We start from the raw sequence: 27,147 nt of genomic DNA, 5'->3' as shown, positions 1-27,147 counted from the left end.
GGAAGAAGGATAAGAAAATATCTTGGCCCAAACGGGATTGAAAATAATGTAAAAGCATACGCTTTTAATTAAACCAGTGGGCTTAATGGTCAAGAGGAGTGTCATAAGTTAATGTACAAAATTGGCGCCACCAGCGAAAGCTGACGTGGAGGCTGAGTGTCTTCTGCTGCTGCCCGTCGCAGTCACATTTTAATGCGCTCTCTCTCTCTCTCTCTCTCTCTCTGGGTCTGATGCGCAGATACACATTCTCTCTCTACCCGCTCTGTGCGCCTCTTTCTCTCTCTAAACCGGTGCCCGGAGCGGCCATCCTTGCGTGATCACTGATCAGCAATGGTGTGACAGCCCCGCCAAGCCAGTCAATCAGGCTACATTTTTACGACACCTCGAAAGCCGCTGAGCAGAAGGAAAAAGAAGAAATTATCGGGCATCAGAACCGAGTACATTCCGATGGACCGGGTGATGACGACCAATGTGCCCATTGGCCTAACCCTAACATCCTTGCCGGAGTAGCCATCGTCCCCCATATCCAGCTCTCTCTCACTCTCTCTCAGTTTCCTCTGCATATTGAGTATCTGTAAACCGGAGCGCACTCTCAGGTAAGCCGTGTTCATGGAGTCGACCGTGTCCGCGTGCAAGAAGCGCGCGCTCTCTCTCCTCTCACTGCGCCAGCGCTCTTTCGTTCTTTTGATCGCCTAAAAGTGCCTGTGAAATCTCGCGTATCGTGTCGTCTTACTCGAGAGGTTTTGTCTGTCTGCCGTGTTACTATCGGCATTTTGTGGTTTTAAGCCTTCTGGTGAGGGTTTTCTTGTTTAGGGAGCGAATTTTGGTGAGAGTTGAAGGAAAGTACGTGCGACTGGTGTGTTTATCATGGTTTAGCGAGCAAAATTGTTGCTTTTGATGGAGTTTTATTTGTCAAGGAGCAATTACTTGCTGAAAGGAGAGGAAAATGATCAAGCTTAAGTTTTTCTTCTTTTTTCGATTTTCCCCTGTTAGAGAAATTCACCGGTTTCTGTTTGACTCTCTGATTAACACTAGTCTGAATTCTTTTGGGTCTTGTCAACGGGCACTTGTTAAGTATACTCAGGAATTGTTTTGATTTCCTGTGCATTGGTTTCGCGTTGTAGCTCGAGAGAGACGGTGCATTGGAAATCACAAACTTCCCTCAATGGGGTGTTTAACAAGTGTTCCGGGCACTCTCTCACAAAATCCTTCTTTTACTTTTACCTATGAAGATGGATCTGGGAAACTTTTGCTGAAGCACTAAGTGCGTGACAAGCTCTCATCGTGTCATGTGGTCGATCTCTTTCCTTATCCATTCTTTTTGGTAGTTGGCAATTGGGTAACCTTGTTAAATGGCAATAGTTTGCAAATTTACTTTCTTATTGATGATCACATACATCAAGGAGGGGGACCCCTGCACAAAGCATAGGAGGAGGGAACGATGGCTTTATCAAGTGTATGCCCTACTGAGGATGCTGTTGGGACATTTCTGGAATACTTGGTTGATCCTCTGATTCCAACAAAATCTTCTGCATCCGACAGTCCATCACTTTCTCAGCAACAATCAGTCGCAAAACAGGTCCTTTTTGGGAAGACATCCTCTCAACAATTACTATTCTTTGCTGATTTTCATTGCATTAAGTTGATTCTTCTCATCTATGTAGTTGTACCAGCAAAGGTAAATGCAAGTTGTTGGAAGTACCATGGGAATTCAAAGTTGAAGAAAAAAATCTGAAGATTTATTCTTATTTGCATCATGTGAATCATTGGCTAGAGAGAAATAGAAGAGAATTTAAGCCATTGTTGTTACTTTTTTCATAAGCTTTGATCCTCTAGGATTTGGCTGTTTTCTTCTGTTTTCTGGCTTCTGTTTCTGCATTCCCTTTTCTATGCTTTGTCTTTTCTTGGATAATGGAATTCTTTAGGTCTAACCAGCGTACGATTCTTTATATCTTTTCTTGGATAATGGAATCCTTTAGGTCCAACCAGCGATTCTTTATCAATCATTTTTTTTTTTTTTTTTTTGCAGATGCATGGAGTTGTCATACTGTACAACTACTACCACCGGAAACAACACAGACAGCTAGAGTTTCTGGGCTTTGAGTCATTCTGCAAATTGATTTTGGGTTTCAATCCGCCTTTACTGGAATACATGAAATTCATGCGAAAATCGGATGATGCTGAATTAATTGACCCTGACAAGCAGCTTTCCTTGGTTGAAAAGACTATCATGGATGCATGTGATCTATGTATGAGACTGAATGCATCAAAGGATAGCCCCGACATAGAAGGATGGGCAATTTCTGAAGTCATCGTTTTCTTGGTTGACTCTAGGAAAGAGAATTGCTTGTTGAAATTCAGCTCCGTCACAGAGGGGGTTTGGTCATTAATTGAAAAGGATGTGGATATCTCCAATCAGAGTCCAGAAGGCATGCCAGAGTTGAAACGGTATAAAAAGAAAAGGATCACCAAAAAGCCCTGGAGAGATGATTCGGGTGTTAATGAGGATGCTATGCAGCAGCTTGCATTTTCATCAGTCAGGGAAGCCGCAGGTATGAATTTGGTTTGGTTTTATCCATGGATAAAACTGGAAATTTTTGGTTTAATTAAGATTGGCAATCTGCATATTCTTAGCCAATGCCTTGTCTTGTGCACTCTCCTGCCTTTAATCAAACAATAAAGATGATGGAAATTCAAGGAATTTTAGGACATTGTGGATTTTGATGCTATAAAAATCTGCGAAGGGCTTTTGTTAGGAAAGAAGGATAGCTATCTCTTGATGAAGAATTTGCTACATTATTTAAAGTTGAGGTGGAAGTTTGAATTACCAAGTTAGCAAATTCACATGAAAGCATTTCACGAGCCATTTGCCTTCATATAGAAATAGTGACGGGAAGATTTTAGCTTGACCTTGGAATTTCACAGGAGTAAAGATCAAGGTCCATTCATGGGCAAGAGATTGGAAAACAAAATAACAACCACAGTGCCATGCTCAGATCTCCACAGCTTTCATAAAGGAGAGTTGGGAAAAATCCAGATCAGTTCATTAAAAGTTTTTCGTGAACTTCACTGGATTAGAGAATTTGCTCACAATTATAAATAACGCCTCCGTCATTTTAGAACTTGTGTAAATCGTGGTTATTGATCAAAGGATTTTGTCCAGTTAATTGAATGGAGCGATATACATTAATTAGTGGAGATTAGTCAAGCCGATGGTTCGGAAGCCCATCTTATCAAAAAAGGGATGCATGCGTGACATATGGGCAAGCCTATTAGTCTGCACATGAGAATAGTTACACTGTTTTTCCTTTTAACAATACAGTTTTAAGGAGACCAAACCTGGCTGTATATTGCTTGTGAAGTTGTGACTCATGATGAGAATATAAAGAGAGAAGAGGAGTCAACTTTAAACTGGACATGGAGAGAGCGCACAATTAAGTGTGATGGGATTTTTGCTTAAAGTTTTAGCAGAATAGCTTTAATTGGATCCTCTATGGTGGTCTGCTTTTTGGTTCTACTTCTTGGAAGAGAAGTGATACGGATATTGGACATGAAGATACCCTGCAGAGGCTTGTAAATGGGATTATCTGATCCTTATTCTATAAGGATAGATTTTTTCCTTTTTTTGGGTCGGACTATAAAACTAGGTTTGATGGTCAGGTTTTAAGTGGATTTTGAAGTGCTTATTTAGTACTTAAATTTGTTTGCCAACTTGAGTCTATGCTGATTTTCTGGTTCTTATGCGGTTGTAAGATGAAAGTATCAGCAACTGTGGCACTATATAGCGCTTTTAAGGGGGTAAGAAGATGAAAGACCGTAATACAACTAGTTACTGATGATAGTTGTTTTTTTTTTTTTGTTTGGTGGGATGTTAGTGCGTTAAACGTTGAGATATAATCTTCTCTGTTGAAGCAGTCTTGGCGATAGGATAAGTTTTGTAGAATGTGAGATATTCTACTTGAGGAAGGACCAATGATAAAATGTAGGAAATGCGATTGGTCTCTAGAACTTATGAGTATCAGACCCCTTCCATAAGTGGTGTCCTTTGAGGATGACCTTCAAAGAGACTGGCATTTGGAATTATGAGTGAATTTTGAAGAGACCGCATTCACAGCACTTGCATTGTATCCAAGTTAAACTTGTCGATAGTTATAATTTTGGGAATATAATGTTAGAGTCCAATTTTACATTTCCTCTTTCAAGTGTTCTAATTCGACTTTTGACTAGATTTGCACGTACAATAAGTGTAATTCCTTCTATCTATTTCTGTTTTGTTTGGCCTCTTGAGAGGACTGACGTTTGAATATGGTTTGTGATTGCTGAACAGACATTAGTCAGGCCTGTCTTTCTATACTAGAAAGCCACACTGTATATTCACTGGGTAAAGAAAAATCGGCATCTCGCTTCTACATAATGCAATGCGCCCAGCCTACTAGTAAAGATGCCATTCAGGTGCCTATAAAATATGCCATCGACAGGTTGGTGTGTGCCAAACTTTGTGTTATGTGTCATTTGCTAGGCATGTTATCGGATACTTCGCTTAGTGCCGTTATGAATTTGAATTTCTCCATTTTTGCCCTTGCACCAATTTCCATAATTGAGTTAGGATTCGGGAACTCTTTGACAAACAGTCTCTTTTGTTGACATGAAGTTCTGAGTTCAGTTCACATGTATCAAAGTTATACCAGAGTGATTCCCTGAATGCTATCTTACTTTAGAGATGTCCTAACATACACATGCACCCACGCAAAAACAAGCAGAGAGAGAGAGAGAGAGAGATCATTGGATATTATTGAACTTTATTCTCCATGCCATTGCTGCTTTATAAGAACTTCTTGCTTCCCTCATTAAGAGTATCTAAAATGTGCCATTTTAACTGGTTTTACTGAATGCTTTATGCATCGAACAATTAGGTAGATCACCTGTTAAGTGGCTCTTCTTTCGTTTTCTTTTTTGTTATTTTTCTTAATCAGTAAGAATTATTATGCATCCATGTAAGTGGCACTGAGGGCTGCCACTGCATTTGCAAATTAGCTTTATAGTTAATGGATTCGACAATCTGGGAGATCAAATATAGTAATTAGACCGAAAAACAAGCATTCATAAGCAAGCTCCATAACATCCATAAATGTCAGTATGTCCCCTCCTCAACACCTTCCTGTGCCTTTCCATCTGATTTAACTGATAATTGCTGGCGGATCTCTGCCAGTTCTTCTTTTATTTGATGTCTTTAGAATGCTGTAATCCAACTAAGCTTTGAGCTTGTCCACCATCATTGAGAAAACCAATAAGCATGGCAATTGAGAGAGAGAGAGAGAGAGAGAGAGTGAGTTATTTTCACCCCCAAAATTATTAAAAGTTGCACTACATAGCATGTTTTGAGTATTGTTCTGTGCTTTCTTTGACTGAGAAAATGGCATTGTTCTTCTTTAGCTTGCAGGGACCTTTGATCAGGAAGGTGTCACACAAGTGGACAATAACCCCAGTCGTTGAATATTTTCATGTGCTTCCCTATGCTGGGATTTTGTCAAATTGGTTTTCTAGGTATGTCATATGTAGATGATCTTCATATGAGTAATGTTTTCGTAATTTTGAAGGAAATGCGCTGCCCCCCCCCCCACAAAAAAGAAAAGAAAAGAAAACAAACATTGAAAGAAAAACATTAGAGTTCTCCTATGTATAGTGAAAGTGTTTTCAAGGTTTTGTAGGAATATAATAGATTCCTTTTCCTTCAAAACTAAAATAAGGAAATCTTATAAGAAATGTACCCACGGGGGACTAACCCTATATGAATATTATGGAGAAGAGTTCAGCGTCCAGCATTCTATGTCAATTGTATAGTGGTTTTAGTAATTCAAAAACTCAAAAGATGTCACCATCTATTGCATGTTTTCATAATCTAAATTTCGCGCCAAACAAACATTGAATTTTTCTTAGCCTGAAATATTTGAAACTTTCACAATATAAGAATGGTGGCATGAAGATCCATAACCAATTTTTTAGACTTGTGAATATTTGCTTTTTCGAAAGCCTCAACGAACATGCCCTTAGACTCCAGATTATCACAAGCTCTCAGGTTTCTCTCCCTCCAGATAAGATTAAAAAATACTGGAGGGATAGCAGGAAGGATAGAATCTCTCTCATTGTTATTTACAAAGAAGTTCCTTTTCCAATCTGAAAGTTCTTCGCTAACCATAGAAGCCTGAGCTTCATGATTGTTCCATAGTTGCCTCACTCCAGGCAATGAGTTAAGATGTGCTTAATTAACTTGGATGGTCTCCTCAAAAAATAAAAACTAAAAAAATTGGATGGCACTTTCACCCATAAAACATCTATTGGCAAGCTCAAGATCACTCCTTTGAAAGTTGTCAGTTGTTGGAAGACTCTCTCCTAAGCAGCGTTCCATGTGAAGAAGGCAGCTTTAAGAGTGTTCGAATCAACTTCCAAGTCCCTTGGGGCAAATTGTGTGAAAGAGTGGTAGAACAGTTCAGAAATGTCATATATGAGGTCAGTGAACCTCTGGCTTTGTTTTCCCACTCACCACACAAGCTAAAACTTCAATCTCAAAGGAGCTATTAAAGATATTTCAGCTCCTAATCTCAAGTGTATAACAAAGGACGCAGTCCACTGGATTCTGCTTGCAATTGTAGAGAAAAGAGCTTCAATAGGGTGGCTAGCTTGAAGAGATCAGGCAAAAAGGAAATTGAGGACCCATTTCCATCCTTGTACTCGATGAAGCTTGATAAGATACATTATTTCCTCCAATAGTATTGCTATATTGTCTCTATTTTAGGACCTTTTTTGGGTACTTCTGGCCTATGTTAGTCCACTTCACACGAGCCATTAGATCATAGAACTGCAGCAACTTTTGATTTGATCTATTTGATTTTCCTTGTTTAATGCTCCCTTCTTTAGGATATGATGGAGAGCCGGTTATCACAAGCTCATTGATTCTTCATTATCAAATGTGCTTCTTTTTCCGCCATCACAGGGATGCATCTCCAAATCATCTGGAAAGTTTGAAAGTTGACTCTGTAACTGTACAAGTAAACATGGAGGAGGATGAGGTCTCCGTTCTTACTGAAGAGAAATATAATAATATTCATAGTAGCGAACCAAATACTTCTTTCATGAAGAGAAAGCTGAACGACCTCCATGATGTCACCAGTGAGGTTAGAACTTCACTATCCACTTGAGGTTTCTTACCTATAAAAACAATTCCGCTTTAGCTATTTCATTAGATGCATTTGAATTTTGTAAGAGTTGATAGTTTGTGGGCATTTCCAAGTGCTGTTTTGTTGAAGCTTAAATTTCTAGCTTCTTGGCTTTGGTCTGTTGGCCTTTTCCATAATTTGAGGAATTTTAGTTTTACATCCCTGAGTTATAACTTGCATAGCTTAGGTTAGATCCACACATGCTATAGATTGTGTGTAGTTGAAAAGATATTTTCTTAGGACTTATTTTAGTGAAAATTCCTGCTCACCAAGAAAGAAACTTGCTTGCATCGTTGTGAGCCATCAAGTTTGTTGGATTGGTGCTTACTGTTCGTCGAAGATAAGAAGCATCCCCTTACACTGGTAGTTAATAAAAAACTCCAAACCTTATTTAATAGTTACCAACCTGCGAAAACATAAGTCTGAATGGGTTGAGCATCACTACCAATGCAAATATAGATTGGTAAATTACCAACATAGATTGGTGAATTAATATGTTGCAATTACAAAAGTGGAAGGCTTATTACACTGGTAGGAATGCAATCAACCTTCTAGAAAAGTTCCTGATGATTGTTTTCTGTGACAGAAGAAAAGTTACTAATAGTTGATGAAATATTAGTTATCGAAACCCATAGTATTTATCTAAAATTTTGGTTTCTTGTACCTTGGGTTACCACAATAAATAGAAACTAATCTGGTTGAAATATTTATCAATTGATGGCAAATGTTGCAAACATGTATGGAAAAAATACCAGAGCACCTTGACATTTACCAATCTCGACTTTTGTGCGATAGCACTATGAAAAAGTTACTAACTGACAATAGATGCTAATTACTATGAAAAATTACTAAAAAGTTACTCACTGATGATAGATTCTGTGATTATTTAGCACCACATGTAGAGCTTTATTAAGCCACTAAAAGAGCACTTTGGATTATGGTTACTTATACAAATGAGAAGCTACTAAGCTATAGGACATTGTCCACCTCAGATATTTATGGGCTTCTACCATCGGTTGCCACAGAAAATACACAGGAAATTTAATGGAAATTTACTTCCTAATTGTAGTAGGAAATGTTGATAGAATTTAGAATATTATGCGGCCAACTATTTTCATGCCCCTTTATGTTCATTATGTGGGCCAACTTTACTAATTAATTATTTGTTGTTTGTATCTTCTCTGTATGAATAATGTCATATTGTTTTGTGTTTTCCTGTATTCCAGATAGTCTTGGTTGAATAACTCTTCATCATTTGCTTATATTTACAATGTAAATGTAAGTGTATGTTGATATGAAGAGTTTTTTCCTACTGAATTTTTTGGTTGGTTTTGAACAATTGCTTTTCATGATCAAGTTTATTGAAAATTATCAGGAAAAAACAAACTTTAAATTAATTAGATTGACAATATAAAAGACTCGCACCACCATATTTATGTAATCTTCCTTGATACATAACTGAATGTTAATTAACGACTCATCAATGATAAAAGAAGACAATGGGGAATTAAACTGAATTTAATGACCAATAAGATTTGATCCATATTTTTCCAAAAGAATGATTACGTAATTGTCTAGGTAGGTTTCGTAGTTAGAATTAACATTATGAACTACACTGTTATGTAAAATAAATGAAAGGAAAACGGAAAGAATAGATGATTCCTCATAGGAAACTTCGACAAATCTTTTCATGCTATCATTATCCTCATGATCAAGATACCAGAGACTACAGCTGCGTGATAGGTGGAGAAGCAGCCACATGGTTGCGCGACCCGATACTCTTGCCTACATGGCTCAATGACATGTGATTCTTATCCTCTTTTATACATGTTTTGTTAGATTAGTTTAGGTAACACGAAGGACAAATTTCGTGCAAGAGTTAGAAATTTGAGGAAAGGACAGTGGTGAAATGAAAGGATTTTGAAGTAATGGGATAAAAAAGAATGAGAAATTTTTGGAGGAAGGATATACTTTCAGCATGCTTGTAGGAGAGGGCTATTGCATAATATACTTTACCTAGTTTAGCTGGCATAATAACATGATTAGATGGAATTTAGTAGCTGTTGCTGAAGTAGTAATATTTGTACTAAGCAGTTATTTAGTTACCATTCTATATCGTCAATGCAACTGTCGTGTACTTTTCGCTTATAGTAGGTTTTTTTTTCTCCTTATAAGCACTTAATTTTCAATCAGTGGTCACAAATCATGGAGTAATTTTGCTGCCAATCCGTACACTGGGGCTCACATTTAGCAGGATTGGAAAGCCAGTTGTCTTTTACATGTTCATTCCTTTTGATAGTTTGTTTTCCGTTTCAATGACTGCACATCCCTCTTGGACCAAATTACTAACATTATGACTGAAACTCTTGAACAATCATTCATTTTCTATATTTGGGATTCCAAAGTTGCTGGGATACACCTTTTTGAGAAATTCCGTGATGTATGTCCAAAATATGCATAGATAGACTGTCCTTTGTTTTTTCAGTTAGCTTGTTTTTTTTTTTTTATCTCCCCTATTCTTTGGCATCAACTCAGATTTACATACTTCTCTAAATATTTACTGGAATTGCCAGGACATGATGGTTGAAAACAAATGCCAGAGTAGCATTCCTGAATGCCGAAGCAATAAGAGTACTGCTGGAAACAACGTGAACAACATTACTTTGTTGGATAAGGAGCCAATCCTTAGTAGTGACTGTGCTTTAGTGACTTGCCAGTCCACCTCTGAAGATCTTGAGAAAATATATTCTGTGTTGGCTTCTAAAGAAGACACACTGTCACAAACTGCATTAAGAGTTCTTCTCAAGAAAAGGGCTAAACTGGTAGTTCTCTTTCCCATGAATATGTTCCACAGCGTTTTTAATGTTTCAAACTGCTAATATTTGAGTGGTAGCCTGATGCAGCAGCTCAGCAGTTTTTGAAGCTTATCAGTTTGGTTTTGTCATAATACATCCTTCTTAAGTTTTCTGATTACGAAGCTATCTCTTAGATTTTATATAAGCAAATGATCCAGAAGGTGAATGATCCCTTCGCAACTTTATAGACATTACCGGTTGGGTTTGTATTAGTCTTTCTTTTGTAAATGACAGTAACAATTCCTTATAACTCGGAATAGTCATGTTCCATTCGACCTTATGTTTTCTTGCAGTCCCTTCAGCAGCGGAATATAGAAGATGAGATTGCAAAGTGTGACAAGTGTATTCATACGATTATGAATGGTATGACTGTGTTCGTTGATTTGCTTTAAAAAGCCAATTTTCCATGATGGAATTTGTTTATTTTGATATTTATTTTGTTGAGCTTTGATGTTAGACATTTAGGAGAAGCTTCTGTCGCGAGATGAAATCTGCTATAAATTATTCTCGATGCTGCTGAATTGAGCTGTCAGTCTGTCATTAGTTAGCCTCAACGGAAAGATAAAATTCTTGTGAGCTCTTTTTGATTAAGGAGAGGCACTGTTTTGATGTCTTTATAATGATTTTGTATTTGTAGTAGAGAAATGAAGCTCTAGATTGAAAGATTGCTAGCTACACTACTTCTGGCTATGATATGCTAGCTACACTACTGCTGGCTATGATATGCGGTAGTAAGGGGTTTTTGTTTGCTTGTCAAGGCAGTTGAATGGTTTGGATGTTCTGTCAGACATCGGTTGACTAATTGCTTTTTGTTGATTTCTGTGTTTCTGTATCATCTTCATCATTCTCTGATATGTTCAATCCCTCAGAACGATGGTCATTAATTTGTGTATTAGCAATGGGAAGTTGGTTATGAGTTACATAAATTGAGGGTTGTCTGTAGACCTATCACCTAGCAACTAATACTTGCAATTTGATTGGTATGGATAGTTCTTCAGGAGAGCTCTGTCTTTTTCGTCTTGTCATAGGTGGAGCAGCTGCTTTAGCGCTGAAGATAGACTCCATAGTTGATGGTTGTAATTTTTTGTGCCTGAAAACTTCTGCTCATGAAAGGACAAATGCCCATCTTGAAGGCCAACCTTTACCCCATTATACCGATGTAAAGTTGACGGATGTTATCTACAGAAAAAGTCCATGTCAAGTAAGTTCCCACCATGAAAAGTTGAGTTGTTTTCTGTTTCCCTTGTTCTTTTTGGGCATCTTTTCCAGTTTTATTATTGCTGCATCTCTAACAAGATGGTATAGCAGCCTTTATTGATGAGGTGAATAGCATTCATTTTTTTGATATTAACATTCTATTAAAACAGACAGACGGGATAAGTTGCAAGAGGAAATGCGAACACATCAAAACTGATTAGGTCCAGTCATTTTGAAAACGGTTTTCAAGTGAAAACGAGGAAATGCCATTTAATTTGTCGTTATGTTTCCATTTTCATAGAAATTGACAGCAAAATAGTTTTTTTTTTTTTTACTCTTTTCTTGAAAACACGCTTCATTCGTGAAGAAAAGTTCAACAAGAACGGTGTTTGTAAGAACACTTTCTGGAACTGCAACTAGAAATTTACGCTTTTTCTTCTCTGCCAACATTTAACGTCTTTTCTGCAGGAGTTGGATGATATGTGTGATGAGAACACTTGGATTTTACCAACTTATCATATATGTGTCACTGATGGTAAGATACTTGGATATAGTGTTTTTTTTAATATGCGAGAAATTTTCACTCTTGATGGCATCATATTGACACTGTGAATGGAGCCTTCCCTTTTGTACAGTGATTATTTCTGCAATGGTCAGAATTCTGAATGTGAAACTTGATAGGTTTGCTTGACCATGATGTTGGAACACTCTGGGATGGTTATAAACTCCAGAAATGGTCGTGACTTGTAAATACAATTATCTGACTTACATTAGAAATATCCTGCAAATTCAGTGTCCCTAAGTTTCTTCATGCTTTGCTTGCTTCTTCGAAGACACCGTGGTTTGCTCCTAATAAATCGAAAATAGGGGATTTTGCCCTGCTTATCTGAAGTTTTTTTAGTACAATCAAATTCTTGTTAGTAGCTTGGGTACCATTTTTGCTGTTATACTTATCCCACGGAGATGCCATAGGAGGATTGCAGCTATTTTATAATTTTCCTTGAACATCTTTAGCATGTGAGGGAATGTCTTGAACAGCTGAAATGATTAAAAGTGAATGGTTGCAAAACTTCATTGATCTCTGATAAGGTATTATGCTGTCTCGTGAGTCTTCGGGCATGTGTGGAAGAATATGATCCTCCATTGAGGTCATGTGAAAACTAGATCTCCCGTACAATGCTTCTACCTACTCCGTCGAGATGAGGTTTTGTTGGTAGAACTTTTCAGTCCAGGTATATTTAGTATGTTGATTCGTGATGCTCCAAGCAGCTTGCTAATGTGAATCTGCATTTCTTCTAAAAGGTGGGTATGTCGCTAAAGTGACTGTCAAAGGCACAGGTTTTGAGTGTTCGACTGATGGAGACCCTCATTCCACTCCTGAAGAAGCCAGAGAATCGGCTGCAGCCAACACGCTGGTCATATTGAAAAGCACTGCAAGCAAGGGGTAGAAGCTGCATGATACTCACTAATCTGGAAACTGCATTTGTGGTCCTGTAGTGTTTTGGGGATGCGATTTTTGTAACCTGTCCTGTGGGTTGGTGAACCTAACAACAGGTGAGCCTGGCTGATGACCATGGGGCTTTTGCTTGTGAAGAATTGTGGAACCTCTAAAAGAAGAGGAACAAAGACCTTTAACCTTGTCTGTGTCGTGTAGGCATATTTTACTCTATTCTCCATGGTCCTGGTTTATATTAATGGAACCCTGACTGATATTATGACTTCTTGCCTTTTGCCTCTGCGCACAGTGAGGTGATTCTGAGGACTCTGAGTTGTTCGCAAACGATACTTGGTCTTGCTTGCCATTTTGCGATTCAGGAGTTTGGCAAGGAAGGATCTAGGACACAGTTCCAATCATGGTTCTGGTTTATATTAATGGAACCCTGACTGATATTATGACTTCTTGCCTTTTGCCTCTGTGCGCAGTGAGGTAATTCTGAAGACTCTTGAGTTGTTCATAAACCTTCTTGCCATTTTCCGATTCAGGATTTTGGCAAGGAAGGATCTAGGAGACAGTTCCAGTCATGGTAAAACGTCTTAAAAAAGAAGCAAGTAGGGTTATTCAAGCAACCGTTGTAAATTGGTTTACGATCCCCGACCCTGTGGCTCGACTTTTTCATGGTGTGGAAGTAACATGAACTGACAAAGCATACTTGAGTTGCTATTAAATGATCGGTCTATGACATGTGAAACAACATTAAATGATCGGTCTATGACATGTGAAACAACATATTTTCTTGTGGTCTCAGTATTCGCACTCTTCATCTCTTGCATTTTTGGTTTCCGTTTGCAGATAAAATCAGGAATTTGGTTTGGCCAAAAACCCTAATGGATACCTCAAGTTATCTCAAGGTCTAAACTTGAAGTTACCTCACTTCGTGCACTTGAGAACTTTGCCATTAGAAACAATACAATATTTACTGAAACTACTTAGCAATCATATGACATCAAGAGTCAGATAACAAGCGACAGGAAAATTTAATTTTGACTGTGTGATAGTCGAGATGGTTTGTTTACTACCGTTGGCATTTAACCTACAATTTGCGAGAATTTCACTTTATTAAGCCGATCATTATACAAAACTAAATAGGTATTGAAAAACGGCAGCTTCCCCACCAATGCGAAACAAATAAAATGCAAACAAAAACACATTATTTGTACATTCAAATGACTTGTACTACAGAGCGATTGTTGACACATTACACTCAGCTATTTACTACTATGATCCGTTTCTGTCTTTCCAGCCATTCGGACATGGTAGGTAGACAACGTCATACCGGAAGAGGAAAACAAAGAATATACAGGTGAGTTGGCGGAAGACTTGAAAGAATGAAAAGAATATAGGACAGTTAGAAGAATAAACTTGAGAAACAAAGGTATATACGTTTAAAAGCATGCCTAAACTATTCAGCATCCAGCAGCTTTCAAGAATTTGTCATACGGGCTCGACGGCGGTAATCTGAAAGAATGCGGTCCATAATCACATGAACAGAGCTGAAGCTGATCCTGATGTCGCAATTGGTCACCCTCATGCAACTTCCCATCCCCATCCAAAAGCTCTATATTCTGTAAGAAAAGCCGGGAATGTATATAATGTTAGCAAAGGTTTCTCAGGAAGAGAGTTGAATCCTTCCATGTTAAATTTCTCTAACCTGGTCATCTACACCAAAGCTTCTCAAGTTCTTTTACACAACGGAAACAAACAAGTGCTTCTTGACTTAAATAGAACCAAGCACACAGAAACCACATATACAAGGTCGATGTAAGCATGACACAGACTTTGCAAGTCAATAGAGTGTTTCATTTATATAACCCACCAGATGGAAACAAAATGATAATGGTATCCTCCTTACAAAGTAAACGTACTTACCAAGTTTGGAATTGGTGAAGGGGGGTCTTTGTTTTCATATTCACCCGACACAACTATAGCCCTCACTTCCTGCTGATTCTTGAAACTATGAAGAACCGACATCTTCTGCTGTTTGCCTGTTACAAGAGCTTCACACTGATTCTTCATTTGGTCATACGGTATGGGTGCTGACGAAACTGGCAAGCTTGCAACCTGTCTAGCTGTTTCCAGAACCTGTCAACAGTCTTAGAACCATGAGAAGAGAGCCTTTTTAATTCCTTCATGAGAGATTTACAGAAAGGAAACTTAAAACTGATTATTTCATTAGAAAAACAAAAAAAATGACCTAGGAAACAAAGAGTGCATCAGGAAGTTATAAAGTTAAATGTACTAAGAAGGGTTTCCCAATAAGAGTTGATAGCATTAAGCACTGCAATCTCCACCACCGCTATCTATCTTCTCCTAAAAGAACAGTCAACCATCATTAACGAAATAACTTTATCAATGAACTTAACAATTTTCTTGAAACAGCCTACATATCTTCTCCATTCACTCAATTATACATTATTTGACCAAAAAAAAATTATGAATTCCACAATTTGCATAAAGCACCATTCTTTAATTATATTCCATTTGTCCAGTTCAGCCACCCTGTTCAGTTTCACATACTTTAATATTAACAGGTCTAAGACGCAATTCATTAAGCTTATTCACCCGTCATCCCATCCAATCTGCACATGAAGTTCATCGATCAGCTTTCATTAATTTTATCCATCCCATTTATGCCTCCGTAGGCTATTAACCACGTATGGGATCTAATTTCTACCACTCACCATTCAGCCTTCAGAGAAGACAGGGGAGGTCAAGTATGAGAGAGGCACAACACAATGTCACAAACACATCCTCCATAAACAAATGGTAATGGTATGCCTTAAAACAGTCAATTTTATGGTAATTAAAAGGGAGATTGTCCATATCCATAGCACATGAAAGATCAAGGTTCCTCGAGTCTAGGTTTAGAGTTCTGTACAATCTTTCAAAAAACCTCCCCTTCTGCTGCATCATATTCTCCAACAAATAAAAGTAATTGGCATCCATGGCTGGTAGTAGGAAATGTCAACAGTGCTCAACAACACAACATCTAGGACAGATAAGAAATAGTCCTCCCACAAGAAACTTAATAGGGTTGTTGAGCACAATATTTGTATTACAGAAATAAACAAAACGACAATCAATGGAGATAACTGGAGACATATCAAGTTTGTAAAAAATGGGTGAAATGAATGTCATCGAACACCTGGAGGATAAGGGTACGGCTAGCTTGCCTGTCCCCAAAAGGCAATTGCGCAAAAATTTAAGCACATGAAAAAGTCATTATGTACAGGATTAGATCTTACAGATGCCAAGAGCTGATTGACATTTATAATGTCGATTGTGTTGCTAGAGAGTGATGTCTTGCGATCCGACTGACTCCCACTCGGTTCAAGGAAGGCATCATCGTCTGTCATGTCGACTAAAGGTATGGCCTGAACAGGATTTAAACCAAATGCAGATCCCATATTAAGAATAGTGCCAGAAAATAATTTTAATCACTGCATTCCTTACTTCATCAAAAGGCTGAGAATCCACTTGGGCTAGAGGAGAGCATGGCTTAGGTGTCTCCATAAATAGCGGCGCTCCCAAAGGATAAGCTTCGTCAGGTGAAAATGCTTGTAGAAATTGCTTTTTCAAGTCTGCTAATTCTTCCTACATGAAGAAAGTATAGGTTTGAGGGCAAATCTCAAAGAGGGGGAAAAAAAAAAGACCACTACAACAACTGACTCATTCATTTCTACACATACCCTGGGAGCTTTGAGTTGAAAATTTAACCAGTTCCAGACTACAATGCCCTCATCATTTCCCCAGGGTTCAAGTCTCATCCTAATCCCATCTATTAATAACTAATGTCTTAACACGTCTATAAAGCAGCAAGCCACATTATTCTGGTGTTTGATGACATAATAACTTGACAGAAGACTGTCATATATTACCAAAGAGAATCCTTAAGAAGCTGACGTAGAATGAACCCTCCAAACTATAGTGCAAAATGACGGCGTCCCGTAACATTAACATGACAGTGAGCAGAGACTGCAAGTTCCACATGTGGGTTCAAGAATCAACTAGAAGAGTGCAACCAATGTGAAAAGGAAGTATGCTTGAATCAGCCAGGGGAAAAACATACACAAAATCAATATACTTAACTTTTTGCATAAACATCCAAGGGATCAACTTCAAATCCAACCGAAGTCATTTAATTCAAAGCAGACTCCGGATCCATTTATAATGAGTCAACAAATAAAATTAATACAGAAAGAGCCAGAGAGATTCAGCATTGCTGTGCACCCTGTGATTCCCAAATGCAATCTCATCTCATTTAACCACTTTTTCTCCTCTAAAGGGTCCGCTTGTTTCATGAAAAATGAATAATTTGGAAAATATTTTACTAAAAATAGTTGTTTGTATCACGTGCAATAATTAGCAGATGTAAAATATTTTTATCATTGACAACAATTTATGTCTAAACATTTTTATGCACGATAAAAATATTTTTCATTTCTTCAATTTTATAAGCAATTTAAGCAATCATTTTTAAGAAAATGTTTTCCAAATCATTCATTTTCTGCAAAACAAATGGAGCCCAAATTGGAGACAAATAACTTAAGAGCAGAAACCTATGCAATGATGTCAAAGCTAGATGTTACTGACGCCATATTGGGGAGAATTGTCTAGATTTGTAGGATACAGGTAAAGGATGCATGCATATATGCAGGCATACACAGCATAAATAAGGGCAACAGTTGGTACACAGCAGATGAGTCTTTGATCGAGTTCTCTAATGCATGCCCCTATGAGAAGATGTATGTTTACAAGGGGACGTGATTAGAAGTGTGGAGAGGCAAAAAGGACACGGTTCCCAACTCTGGAGAACACAAATATAGTGGAGTATGAATCATATCAAATGCAAGAGCACAAGACAACACATGTTTTCAGTTCCACTTAGAGGAGAAAGGCAATATTATTTTTGTTAATTGCACTCCCTACAGTAGATTAGCAATATCTTTGCCACTAATCCACAGTCTAAATGCTTAGTTGCTTTTCAAATGCTGCTTAATTCTTCCAGGACCTTTCTAATAAGCATTTCATTCAATGGCACACCATTTTTCCTCACTTATTCTTTGAACATGCTTTTTGCTTTGATGCTAATTTTTCCCGAGGCATTAGGTTATGTGGGACAATACTAAACTACTAGAACAGACTCAATTATTACCTCGGACAAATTCCCACATTTTGTAATCAAATGTGAAAGAACAATTTCTTTTAACTGCTGATCATCTGAGCTTATATCTGACAGCGACTTCAGTGCAGCGGCTTCATCTTCTTCTGATCCATACGATATCTTCTCCAAGTTAGATTCTATACATACAGCCTGTAGCCTGATATCTTCAATTAACTCGAGGTATGGATCAATCTGCCCAATAGAAATAATTGCAGTTTTACTCATGACAATGTTATTTTATAATAATAGAAGTACAAAGCAATATTAAGCATGGTTCATTTAATTATGCACAAGAATGTGCCTGAGAAAGAGATAGGGAGGTATTGGACTGACCGTTCTATCTGTTAATGATGCTTTCACAAGACGGATAATGTCTGGAAAAATGGCGGCCCTGGCTGAGAATATAAGCATGTAGGATGCCAAGGTAAAAAGGGATCTTCGTCGAGACGGATGCAAACCTCCTTCAAGGAAAATAACCACAATCAGTTTAAATATTTAAAACTCAACATTCATTCTCCTGTTTTCACAATTCCACAAACCACAGTGCCCAAATGCACTCGATCCGAATAACAATTGATCTCATGGAAAAACAGAAGCAGTTCAAACAGACTTAATCAAGCTCAATACAAACTGCTTGATTACCGTATCGACCAGAACAGAGATATTAAGAAAATGATGCTCTGATATTAAAGAGTATGCCTTACAATTGCAAGAACTCTTTCAAAGATAAAGATGCAAATTCTAGTAGCAATTCGGGAAAATGACATAGTCAGACAATTACTTTAACTTTAACTGAATCTGATCTTTGAAATTGTAAACTTTCTGACAAGTTACTAAATTCTCCTCCACACTTCTTAAAATCATGTGTTGGAATGCTGAAACCAAATTTAAGCCATGTGCTGTGAGCTTGCTACCTTTAAATCCTTGCAACTTTTTCCAGAAATCCTAGAAAAGTCACCCGATTGAATGTAGCCCCAGCAATTCAAGACCAAAGAAGTAAAAGTAAACCTCCCGTAATTTCAGGTACAACATCACAGAGAGTGATCAGAAGAAGGAAATGCATCATTTTTAAGACATTGTTAAATTCTTTGGTTTTTCTCTTACATATTGCACTACTTGAAGAGATGTTAATTTATTGGAATACTAATGCACGAATAAATATTTATGCTCATAAAGCATCTCCATGACCTGTGAAATTTCTATATAATCACATGGGAATATGTGCATATACTCTGCAAAAGAATAAAAAAGAATAAATATTGAATATAAAAGAAAACATAGATAAGTCACTTACCTTCTTGGTCAAGAGAAATGCTTCTAAGGGACAATGCCAGCTGGAAGCATCTTACTAGAGCCATATGACTGGAAGACTGTCAATCCAGTAAATAGAAAGTTACCTAAACATTACTTCCAATAAAAAGCCTTTGCATCTATCTTCCCAAATATGCACATACTACCTAATATCCCATATTTACTCATGTACCAAACTCCAAATAAATGCTCTCAAATAAGGGGCTTTTTAAGGAGCTTTTTCCTTAGCACACATGGCTAGTTAACGATTATACATCTTGATCACCATTTCTTCAAAACATCATAATAGGCCCCAAGAAAGGATCTCCCCGCAGGAAAATACTACTTTGTCAAGTAATTTAATTCGCAAAAAGAAGATAACAAGGGATTAATAAGATAGTTGAGGGTTTTCAGACTGTTCCTGAGAGATGTTGAAAGGATGCAAAGGAACAAAGAGCAGATGCAGCACATCCCAGAGCTCACCTTGGAACGTGTAAACAATAAAGCTATGTTATAAGTATGTGCCATTGCTTCGAAATTTGCTGGTGAGTTTTCTGCAGATGTTGCCTGAACCCAGATTGATGAAAGCAAAAGGCTGACTTGGTGACTGCTCAATCGAAGGGAAGTAATATCCTATCCAAAATTGGAAAAAAAAAAAACATTTTTCCAAGTAAGTACCGGCAACCACCTAGAATATTTATTCACAGATGCAGCTAGTAATGAAAAGCTAAAAGCATGAAAGTTTCATACTGCTTTTCCATCTGTTAATGCAAGCTTCAAACTATTAGATTGGCAAAGAGTTCCAGAAAGGGGTGATCGTTTAGCATCCCCATCCAATATCTGATTGACTTCCTCTTTCGAGACAATTGATGGCACCACTGAGTCCTTCCCTTCATCCTGATCTCCAAAACTTCTTTTCCGTGCCGTTAAGGTCTGCACGTGCTTCCTCTGATCTGATAGAGGGCAAACTAGTGAAGGCATAAGCACAGTAGAGAGAATAGAGTGTGCTCCAATTCTTGCTTCATGATCTGGGTGGACCATTGCAACTAGCAACTGATGAAACAGAGAATCAGGGAAAGCCTGGAACGATCAAACATGCAAAGTAAGCGTAAGAAAGCATTGCATAAGCACTATGAAGCAGCATATGAGGACTACCATACTTGCCTTCTTATCATTAGACACACTAGGGATTGAAGAGATGATCCGTGCAGTGCGGTAAACAGCATAAATGGTTGATCTGGCCACAAGTGCAGTAGGTGGGAGACTCTCTAACACCACAGCCATCATATCCAGAATGGGTCCTATGTCACCAACCTGACAATAGCCAGCTTCATTTTTACGATGAGAAAGAAAAAGCACAGCAATAAGACGTTTAGATAAGAAGCTGAACTTAGAAAGTCCTTTCCTTCAACAACGCCAACAACAACCAAGTCTTTTCCCACTCAGTGTAGTTGATTACATGGATTTCTTACACCATCGCGCTCTTTCTTGTATTACAGCATTTGTAACAACCCAGTAACCACAATAAACCCATGCTCCGGCCTTCCCTGCCCCTCGACCATACATCTCCATCATGACATCAATATTCTCATTCTGGACTCTAAGCCCATATTTTTAAATATCCGGACAATCTTAAATGAGTTTCTGCATCTTATCCTCAATTGACACCATGCCAAATTTTGTTCAAATGTTCTCATATCCTTTCCTGAGTGTCCGCACATTCAACAAAGCAACTACCACAAGATGATGGAAACGGCAACTAATATCAGAACTTTATTATCAAGTTATAGCACAGTAGGATCCTCGTTAAGAACATAAAATAGCAGGAATTGACTGAAATCTTCTTTTCGTGGCCATCTCAAGCACTGACCAAATCAAAACATATGGAGATGGAAGAGAAAATTAAACTCATCGATGCAAGACTGTACAGTGCGAAAACTCTATTTTTGCAGTTAAATGACCAGCATAGTTTGACAGGAAAAGGAGATGAAAAAGAGACCATCAATTACTTCTTTAATCCATTAGCTGAAGTCATTAGGATCTTAAGTTGTCAACTCAAGTAATGACCAAGACCTGTAGATTCAGAAAGCTTTTAGAATAACTAGTAATGTAAGTAGAAGCTGTATTTGTGTTTCTGCAACCATTATGACAACAAGGAGTCCAGGATTTAAAGATATCCTAGCATGAACAGGTGAGAAGAACCACCAGTAGTGTAACCATAATTTAAGAAAGACAGGTAGTGATGACTTTATTATGTTTGTTTGCCCAAACCATCTAGTTAAAAACCATGCTATATAATTAACTTCACCTTCTTAGCATTGCATCATAAAGATGTGAATCAAAAGTTAATAGTTGTACATGCCTTTTTAGAAAGCTCTAAGATGCAACTCTCCAGGGCAGACTGAAGATCAGCATTCCTCTTATCTACACCATCTCCAGGGGTTAATCCTTCAGATAAGTTCTGCAAGCACTTCTTTAGTTGCTTAATTAAATCAGAAATTGCCCCAATTATAGTAACTGAATTCTGCCGTTTAGCATTACGTGCTAGCTGTGTGGTCACATGAACAACGTCTATCTGCAGTAAGGGTTTCCCAGCAACATTTTTATGATCCAAGTGCTTGACCAAAATAGATAAAAGTACATTAGCATTGCCCCCTGCATAAGAACAGAAAATGCCACTAATTTACCATCTATGACAGTATTCAGAAAAAAATAACATTTTAAAGAGGAAAAATTACTAAATTCTCAACCTGTCTTTTCCAGAAGCGCCTGCAAGTACATCAATACAGAGCAGGCAAGTCCTTTATCCATGGACCAGTGGTTTTCAGTATCAAAAATTTGAAAAAGGGGCTCAAGAACACGTCGCACGGTTGCAATCTCTTTTGTCAAGCTGGCTATATTCTGTAAGCAAACCCTTGACCAGTAAGATGGGCTCTTGGAGGTATCTCTGTAGCAAAGCAGCAAAAGAATTATTGATTGCCTGGGTAATGCAAAAATCTATATTAGAATCAATAACAGAATTAAGAGGGTCCCTTACATTGTCTTATCCATGTCGGGATTGGTCCAGCGGATCGGTAAGGAAATAACTTTGTCACTTATATCTTGAATTGATGAGCCCCGATCTGCTTTAGGCTCTTCTTGAAGCCATTGTTGCTGAGGTAAAGAATCTGGCTTTTCCTTGGCATACTCCAAGTTCATTTGTAGATATGCATAGTTTTCCAGCATCACTGACATAATCTGTTCCATAATATAAACATCACCCTTAAGGAGATTGAAAATAATGACCTGGACTGAGTCAGTCACTCATCGGATTTGCTAAAATGTCTGCCTTTCACATTCAAGGTGAAGTCCGACCAAAAGAAAAAAAAAATTTCAAGGTGAACATCAGATCTCCAAACATGGACATAGCTTGAATTGTTTGACTATGTATTCCACTGTGCATCTCACAAAAGGATGACTCACCTTGTCAAAGTCCATAGAAATATGGGAATGTTCTCCCATGAACAACACCTAGGAGAAAAAAGCGACACATCAGTCTTAAAAGCCAAGCAACCAAGCCTAAGTGACAAAGCAAGTAAAGATAAAACCAGGAGATGTAACATTCTACATGAGCTCAACAACATTGTCATTAGATCCCTGCTAAAAAAGATAGAATTCCATCATCTAGATGACAGCCTGCACTACAGAGAAAGATGAGCAATGATTTACAATCTCAACATCTAGAAGCATTATTAATTCATGATCAAGTGGCGGGAAAGAGACAGCACTTGGAAAAGAGAAATCTAGCTGCTGCTTGACTAGACCATGCTCTCTAAGGAGAAGAGGCAGTTACTAGCTTTCACAAGCTTTCGTATTGCTATTGGCATTTGTCATGATCAGAGTCGTTTTATCTTTGGCTAATTTTTTATTTCGTGACTTAAGTTCCTGGCTACAAACTAAATATTGTCAAAGTAAACACAATAGAGAAGGTCACGGACATGCTAATTATGTGCTTTTCGAAGGTTGTAATGAAATAAGTGTAAACATGATATAACATACTCAGGCATCATGCTTTCATTTTTTTTTCTTTTTCCAGAAAAGGAAATCAGCTGGGCATGGAATTATTACCATGCATGCCAGGGCCTGCATCCCAGAAGAGCGTAAAGGAAGAATTCTTTCATCATCTCCTACTTCTTCAGCCATTTGACAAAGCTTTGGAATAAGACCCTCTAAGTTGAACATGTACGTACTGTCAACCTATATAAATTTTGAACAACAATAAGACTTTGGCATGGAGTTAAATATACCGATAAGTTAAAAAGAATAACAGCTTAAGAAGAAAAATCATCCATAGAATACTCAAAAGCATCTCATAAGTAACTCGACACATGATATGAGGAAAATTGAGGCCAACACCTCTACACATTTCTCTTTTTTTTTTCTCTCTTTTTTTCAATTGTTTATTTTCGCTTTTCTCATACATTTTACTCCTAGTAGACAAAATATTCATTGATGATGAAATAGATCATCTTCAGGATACATAAGTCCAAAAGAAAAGTGCCGGACGCTACTATAATCTAACATGACAATGTAAGTGCTTACTTGGCTGTTCATAAAGTCAACAAGAGTGATACAACCTAAAATCCGCAGTTCGTCCTGCTGCGTTTGTTCCAGCAATGTTCGAACAATTCCCAGTAAGCTACCAGCAAATAATGACCTGCAAAACATTATAGCAATTTATCACATTCTGCCTATGGGCCCATAATTGCTCATGAGCGTGATCTGCAAGACCAATTTCTCCCCCTTCCCAAGACGTAATTGAAGAGGAAAAAGAAGAACCACTCATAGGCAGTATGGCCTCAATTTAAAATGCTTCCTTCGATCATTTAGTAATCAAATGCAGCATTCAAGTACATGAAACTTACATTTGCTCCTTACATGATGACAGCAGTTTTCTGTAAATGCAAAAGACAACTTTAACAGATCCATAATTCTCATTCCGAAGATCCTTGTAACACCGTTGCTCTAAGTAAGTGGTAATCTGCGCAGATATATATGAAAACAAATGTTTTAACACTCCAGTCACTATGTAGGACATGGGAAAGGAACATTTTGACTCCTTCCATCGTTGCACACTAGTGGGAAGTGCACAAGGTACAGGTATGCAAGCATAACTGAACTGGGAATTAGTAAAAAGAAATCATATAATCACTCGGGACGCTAAACATGTGGGCTTGTTTAACCTCGAGATGGAAAAATGGAGCCTCTGTTTGTCCAGTGGAAACTTGAACTACTAAAATGGTGGATGACCTGGTGATCAAAGTTTAATTATTCTTTTGGTGTATACTTACCTTAGGAATTCTTAATGGATTCTTCGAGGCATACTCACACAGCTTCCCAATTTTTCTGTCATTAGGTTCAGCTTCCTGCCGGTAACAAAAAACAATTACGTGGGAAGAAAGCTAAGAATCCAAACTAAAATTGGACTTTATGGACAATCGTTAAGTAGACCGCATAGGCTTAAATGGAAGAAATCGATAAGCATTGGCATTAACATAACTTTTAGCTTTCACTCAAAGGACTAACATTCCAGGTTTCAACTTAAGCTGAGCAGTCAAAGCTTTGAATTCAGAATGAACTGACAGAATCTTTGATCATATTCATCCAAATTTAAGCCCTGTGACCCAAATGAAAAATCACCTGACTTTTGGGGAAGATGTCAGCGAGCAACTTCTTGTACCGTTTGACTGGCTGCCTAGACCTCGCACGCATCGAAGGACACATGAAACAGAGGTTCCCACAGACGGGTACAACCCGCCTTGACACAACCCCCATCCTCTAATCAAATTCAACTCCACCCCTGAAAAACCAAATAGTTCCATCAACAATTTCGGGGCCACCATCACCCGAACACAATCCAAGTCCCATATAATTGACAGAATAAGACTTTCCAATCCTCATAGAAGTTGTGACCATCGAGCTTTTCAAGGAATAACAAGCGTCAACAACTTCAAACATTTCACAATTCGGTCAAAACTAGAACGAAAAACTTCAATGAAACCACGTGAAATCAGCAGATTAACAGCGAAGGAAGCAAAGATTCTGAGTAAGAATTCAATTAACCAGAACGCAAATTACAATCCACCCAAAAAAAAAAAAAAGCAAAAAAGGCAGCTCGCACCTAGCAATATAGAAGAAACCCCGTAATCCTGGGCAATAAACTCAACCCAATCCAATTGGCGAGCTTGCGACCCGATACTGCCTGACGAAACGAAGATCAAACGTGGTGAGCTTCACCAAAACCATTAAGAGAACCGAGATTATCAACACCAGATCACCGAAAGAACACCAGAAATTGAAACGAGGAATTCGATTCAATTCAAGAGAAGATCAACCGACGAACTCACCTCAGAACGAAGCCAATGGGGGCTGAGGCACGAGAAAATCTCCCCCAAGGCGTCCCCTTCTCCTTCTCTCTCCTCTCTGTCTCTCTGTCTCTCTCTTTCTGCTCTCGGACATTACCATGAGCGCAATGCATACATCCATTTTCATTATTTTATTTTTTTTATTATAAAAATTACATAGAACAATAATAAAAACAAAACGAAAAAAAATAAAAAGGCAGGAAAAAAAAAAGCTCAGGCTGACGTCACGAGTTGGGAAGAGTAGAGCAGTCCAGTTGTTAATTACCGCGTGGAAAAGGCAACCCAAAAAGTTTTCCACTTATTTTTTTTTATTTTGGTAAAAAAATATATAAAGTGACAAATTAACAGTCTTTTTTCTTTTTCACTTTTGGTACATGCTCAATTTAATATTAGACCGGAGAGATTGCCGTAGTATTGATATTAAAGCAAAGCACGACATCGCAGTACAATTGCTACAACTTCAAAATAAAACAAGCTCTAGATAAGAAGATGAATTGTCACTGAATCCGTCTTCTGTAATGAGATACATCGAGATCTTTCTCTGTTTCTATAGTTTTGCCTTTCAGCCGGTGCGCACCTAGGTTTAGTGGTCCCAACACCTTCGCCATGAAAAATAAAAAAGATTGAACGAACAGGAATCCGATAGTGAGAGTGAAACATTCACAAAAACTCCGCCGACCTCCTTTGAAAACTGGACTTGTACACTAACGAAATTCAAGGGAAACGAAATCCCGAAAACACATACTAAAAAGCTTCTTGAAACGGGAGAGATAAATTTTTCAGATCTAGATTGGATCGGAAGAAAAAGGTTCCACAAACGGAAGAAAAGCAAGAAAATGAAATAGAGAAAGGGGAGGGGGAGGGAAGAGAGAGATTTATGTCAAACCATATCCTCTATAGAAATAGAATAAGGGAGTTGTGCGGAGATGAGAGGCATGGTAGTATAGCATTCACCCTAAGTGGAATGGTGACGACCTTTTCCACATAAATAGATTTAGACATTATATTTAGCAACTTTATTACACATAAATCACGAGATTAAAAATCATTCTTAATAATCATACATTAAATATTGAATTACGTTTTCATCTAACAGTTTAAATTTTTAAAACAGTTGAAAGTAGCTCCATAAAATCTGACATGACATCGGAGAAGGAGGTCCCGAGTTTCGAATCTTCCGGGCATAATATCATATTACACGATTAAATTTGAATTTTACATTTATGAAAATTCTATAAGTTTTTCGATTCGGCAAATTAATTTTTATTTATTACTCGGGTGAAATTAATTGACGATGTCTGCCGATGCACGAGAGATCTTTTTCGTTTCCCGAAAACATGCCAATTAGTGTCCAATGGGAATCCCTTTTAATGATCATAGGATTAATTAAGAGTAATCATGTGATTAAGAAGTAAGCCGTTGGTGGGTGACCTGGAAAAGGACACCAAAGTTTCAACGGTCCCGGAAATTACGGGACGAATGCAATTTTTTAGTGTTTCTTTTTCTTCTTATATAAACTTATTTT

General features: G+C 37.9%; 2 protein-coding genes across 6 annotated transcripts; one reads left to right on the top strand and one right to left on the bottom strand.

Annotated features, from left to right (window-relative positions):
* The first annotated feature begins 369 nt into the window (after window positions 1-369).
* LOC115745196 lies at window positions 370-23,442 on the top strand. Of its 3 annotated transcripts, none has more exons than XM_030680614.2 (13): window positions 370-596; window positions 1,404-1,579; window positions 2,030-2,552; window positions 4,328-4,478; window positions 5,434-5,544; window positions 6,992-7,172; window positions 9,788-10,036; window positions 10,363-10,432; window positions 11,098-11,270; window positions 11,735-11,801; window positions 12,569-12,751; window positions 16,061-16,064; window positions 23,432-23,442. In XM_030680614.2, the coding sequence occupies exons 2-11, from the start codon at window positions 1,442-1,444 to the stop codon at window positions 12,712-12,714; spliced, it is 1,809 nt and encodes a 602-aa protein (XP_030536474.1). In that variant the 5' UTR covers window positions 370-596; window positions 1,404-1,441; the 3' UTR covers window positions 12,715-12,751; window positions 16,061-16,064; window positions 23,432-23,442. The 3 variants fall into 3 exon arrangements, with proteins under 3 accessions (XP_030536474.1, XP_030536476.1, XP_048140231.1); XM_048284274.1 differs by having other exon boundaries at window positions 371-600; window positions 1,407-1,579; XM_030680616.2 differs by lacking the exon at window positions 1,404-1,579.
* Window positions 13,901-25,724, bottom strand: LOC115745195 (protein SEMI-ROLLED LEAF 2). Of its 3 annotated transcripts, XM_030680611.2 has the most exons (21): window positions 25,605-25,691; window positions 25,379-25,459; window positions 24,898-25,058; window positions 24,549-24,623; window positions 24,123-24,238; window positions 23,800-23,914; window positions 23,326-23,454; window positions 22,681-22,728; window positions 22,256-22,455; window positions 21,969-22,165; window positions 21,581-21,873; window positions 20,383-20,532; window positions 19,969-20,298; window positions 19,702-19,851; window positions 19,223-19,298; window positions 18,262-18,389; window positions 17,920-18,120; window positions 16,218-16,358; window positions 16,010-16,138; window positions 14,634-14,846; window positions 13,901-14,329 (listed from the first exon to the last, which is right to left on the bottom strand). In XM_030680611.2, exons 3-21 carry the CDS (start codon window positions 25,030-25,032, stop codon window positions 14,171-14,173), a joined length of 2,985 nt encoding a protein of 994 aa, XP_030536471.1. In that variant the 5' UTR covers window positions 25,033-25,058; window positions 25,379-25,459; window positions 25,605-25,691; the 3' UTR covers window positions 13,901-14,170. The 3 variants fall into 3 exon arrangements, with proteins under 3 accessions (XP_030536471.1, XP_030536470.1, XP_030536473.1); XM_030680610.2 differs by lacking the exon at window positions 25,379-25,459 and having other exon boundaries at window positions 20,374-20,532; window positions 25,605-25,724; XM_030680613.2 differs by lacking the exons at window positions 24,898-25,058; window positions 25,379-25,459; window positions 25,605-25,691 and having other exon boundaries at window positions 20,374-20,532; window positions 24,136-24,238; window positions 24,549-24,564.
* Between the last annotated feature and the right edge of the window lie 1,423 nt (window positions 25,725-27,147).

Source organism: Rhodamnia argentea, chromosome 1 (assembly GCF_020921035.1).
Source record: "Rhodamnia argentea isolate NSW1041297 chromosome 1, ASM2092103v1, whole genome shotgun sequence".
NCBI lineage: Eukaryota > Viridiplantae > Streptophyta > Magnoliopsida > Myrtales > Myrtaceae > Rhodamnia > Rhodamnia argentea.
This window is presented reverse-complemented; position numbering and strand designations above follow the sequence as displayed.

Excerpts from the sequence above, each read along its gene's own strand:
- LOC115745196 (XM_030680614.2), top strand. The coding sequence starts at position 1,442 with ATGGCTTTATCAAGTGTATGCCCTACTGAGGATGCTGTTGGGACATTT. Across the intron at positions 1,580-2,029 it reads AACAATCAGTCGCAAAACAG|ATGCATGGAGTTGTCATACT; the intron begins GTCCTTTTTGGG and ends TTTTTTTTGCAG. Across the intron at positions 5,545-6,991 it reads TTGTCAAATTGGTTTTCTAG|GGATGCATCTCCAAATCATC; the intron begins GTATGTCATATG and ends CCGCCATCACAG.
- LOC115745195 (XM_030680610.2), bottom strand. The coding sequence starts at position 25,032 with ATGGGGGTTGTGTCAAGGCGGGTTGTACCCGTCTGTGGGAACCTCTGT. Across the intron at positions 23,455-23,799 it reads TTGACTTTATGAACAGCCAA|GTTGACAGTACGTACATGTT; the intron begins GTAAGCACTTAC and ends AAATTTATATAG. Across the intron at positions 22,166-22,255 it reads CCCGACATGGATAAGACAAT|AGATACCTCCAAGAGCCCAT; the intron begins GTAAGGGACCCT and ends GCTTTGCTACAG.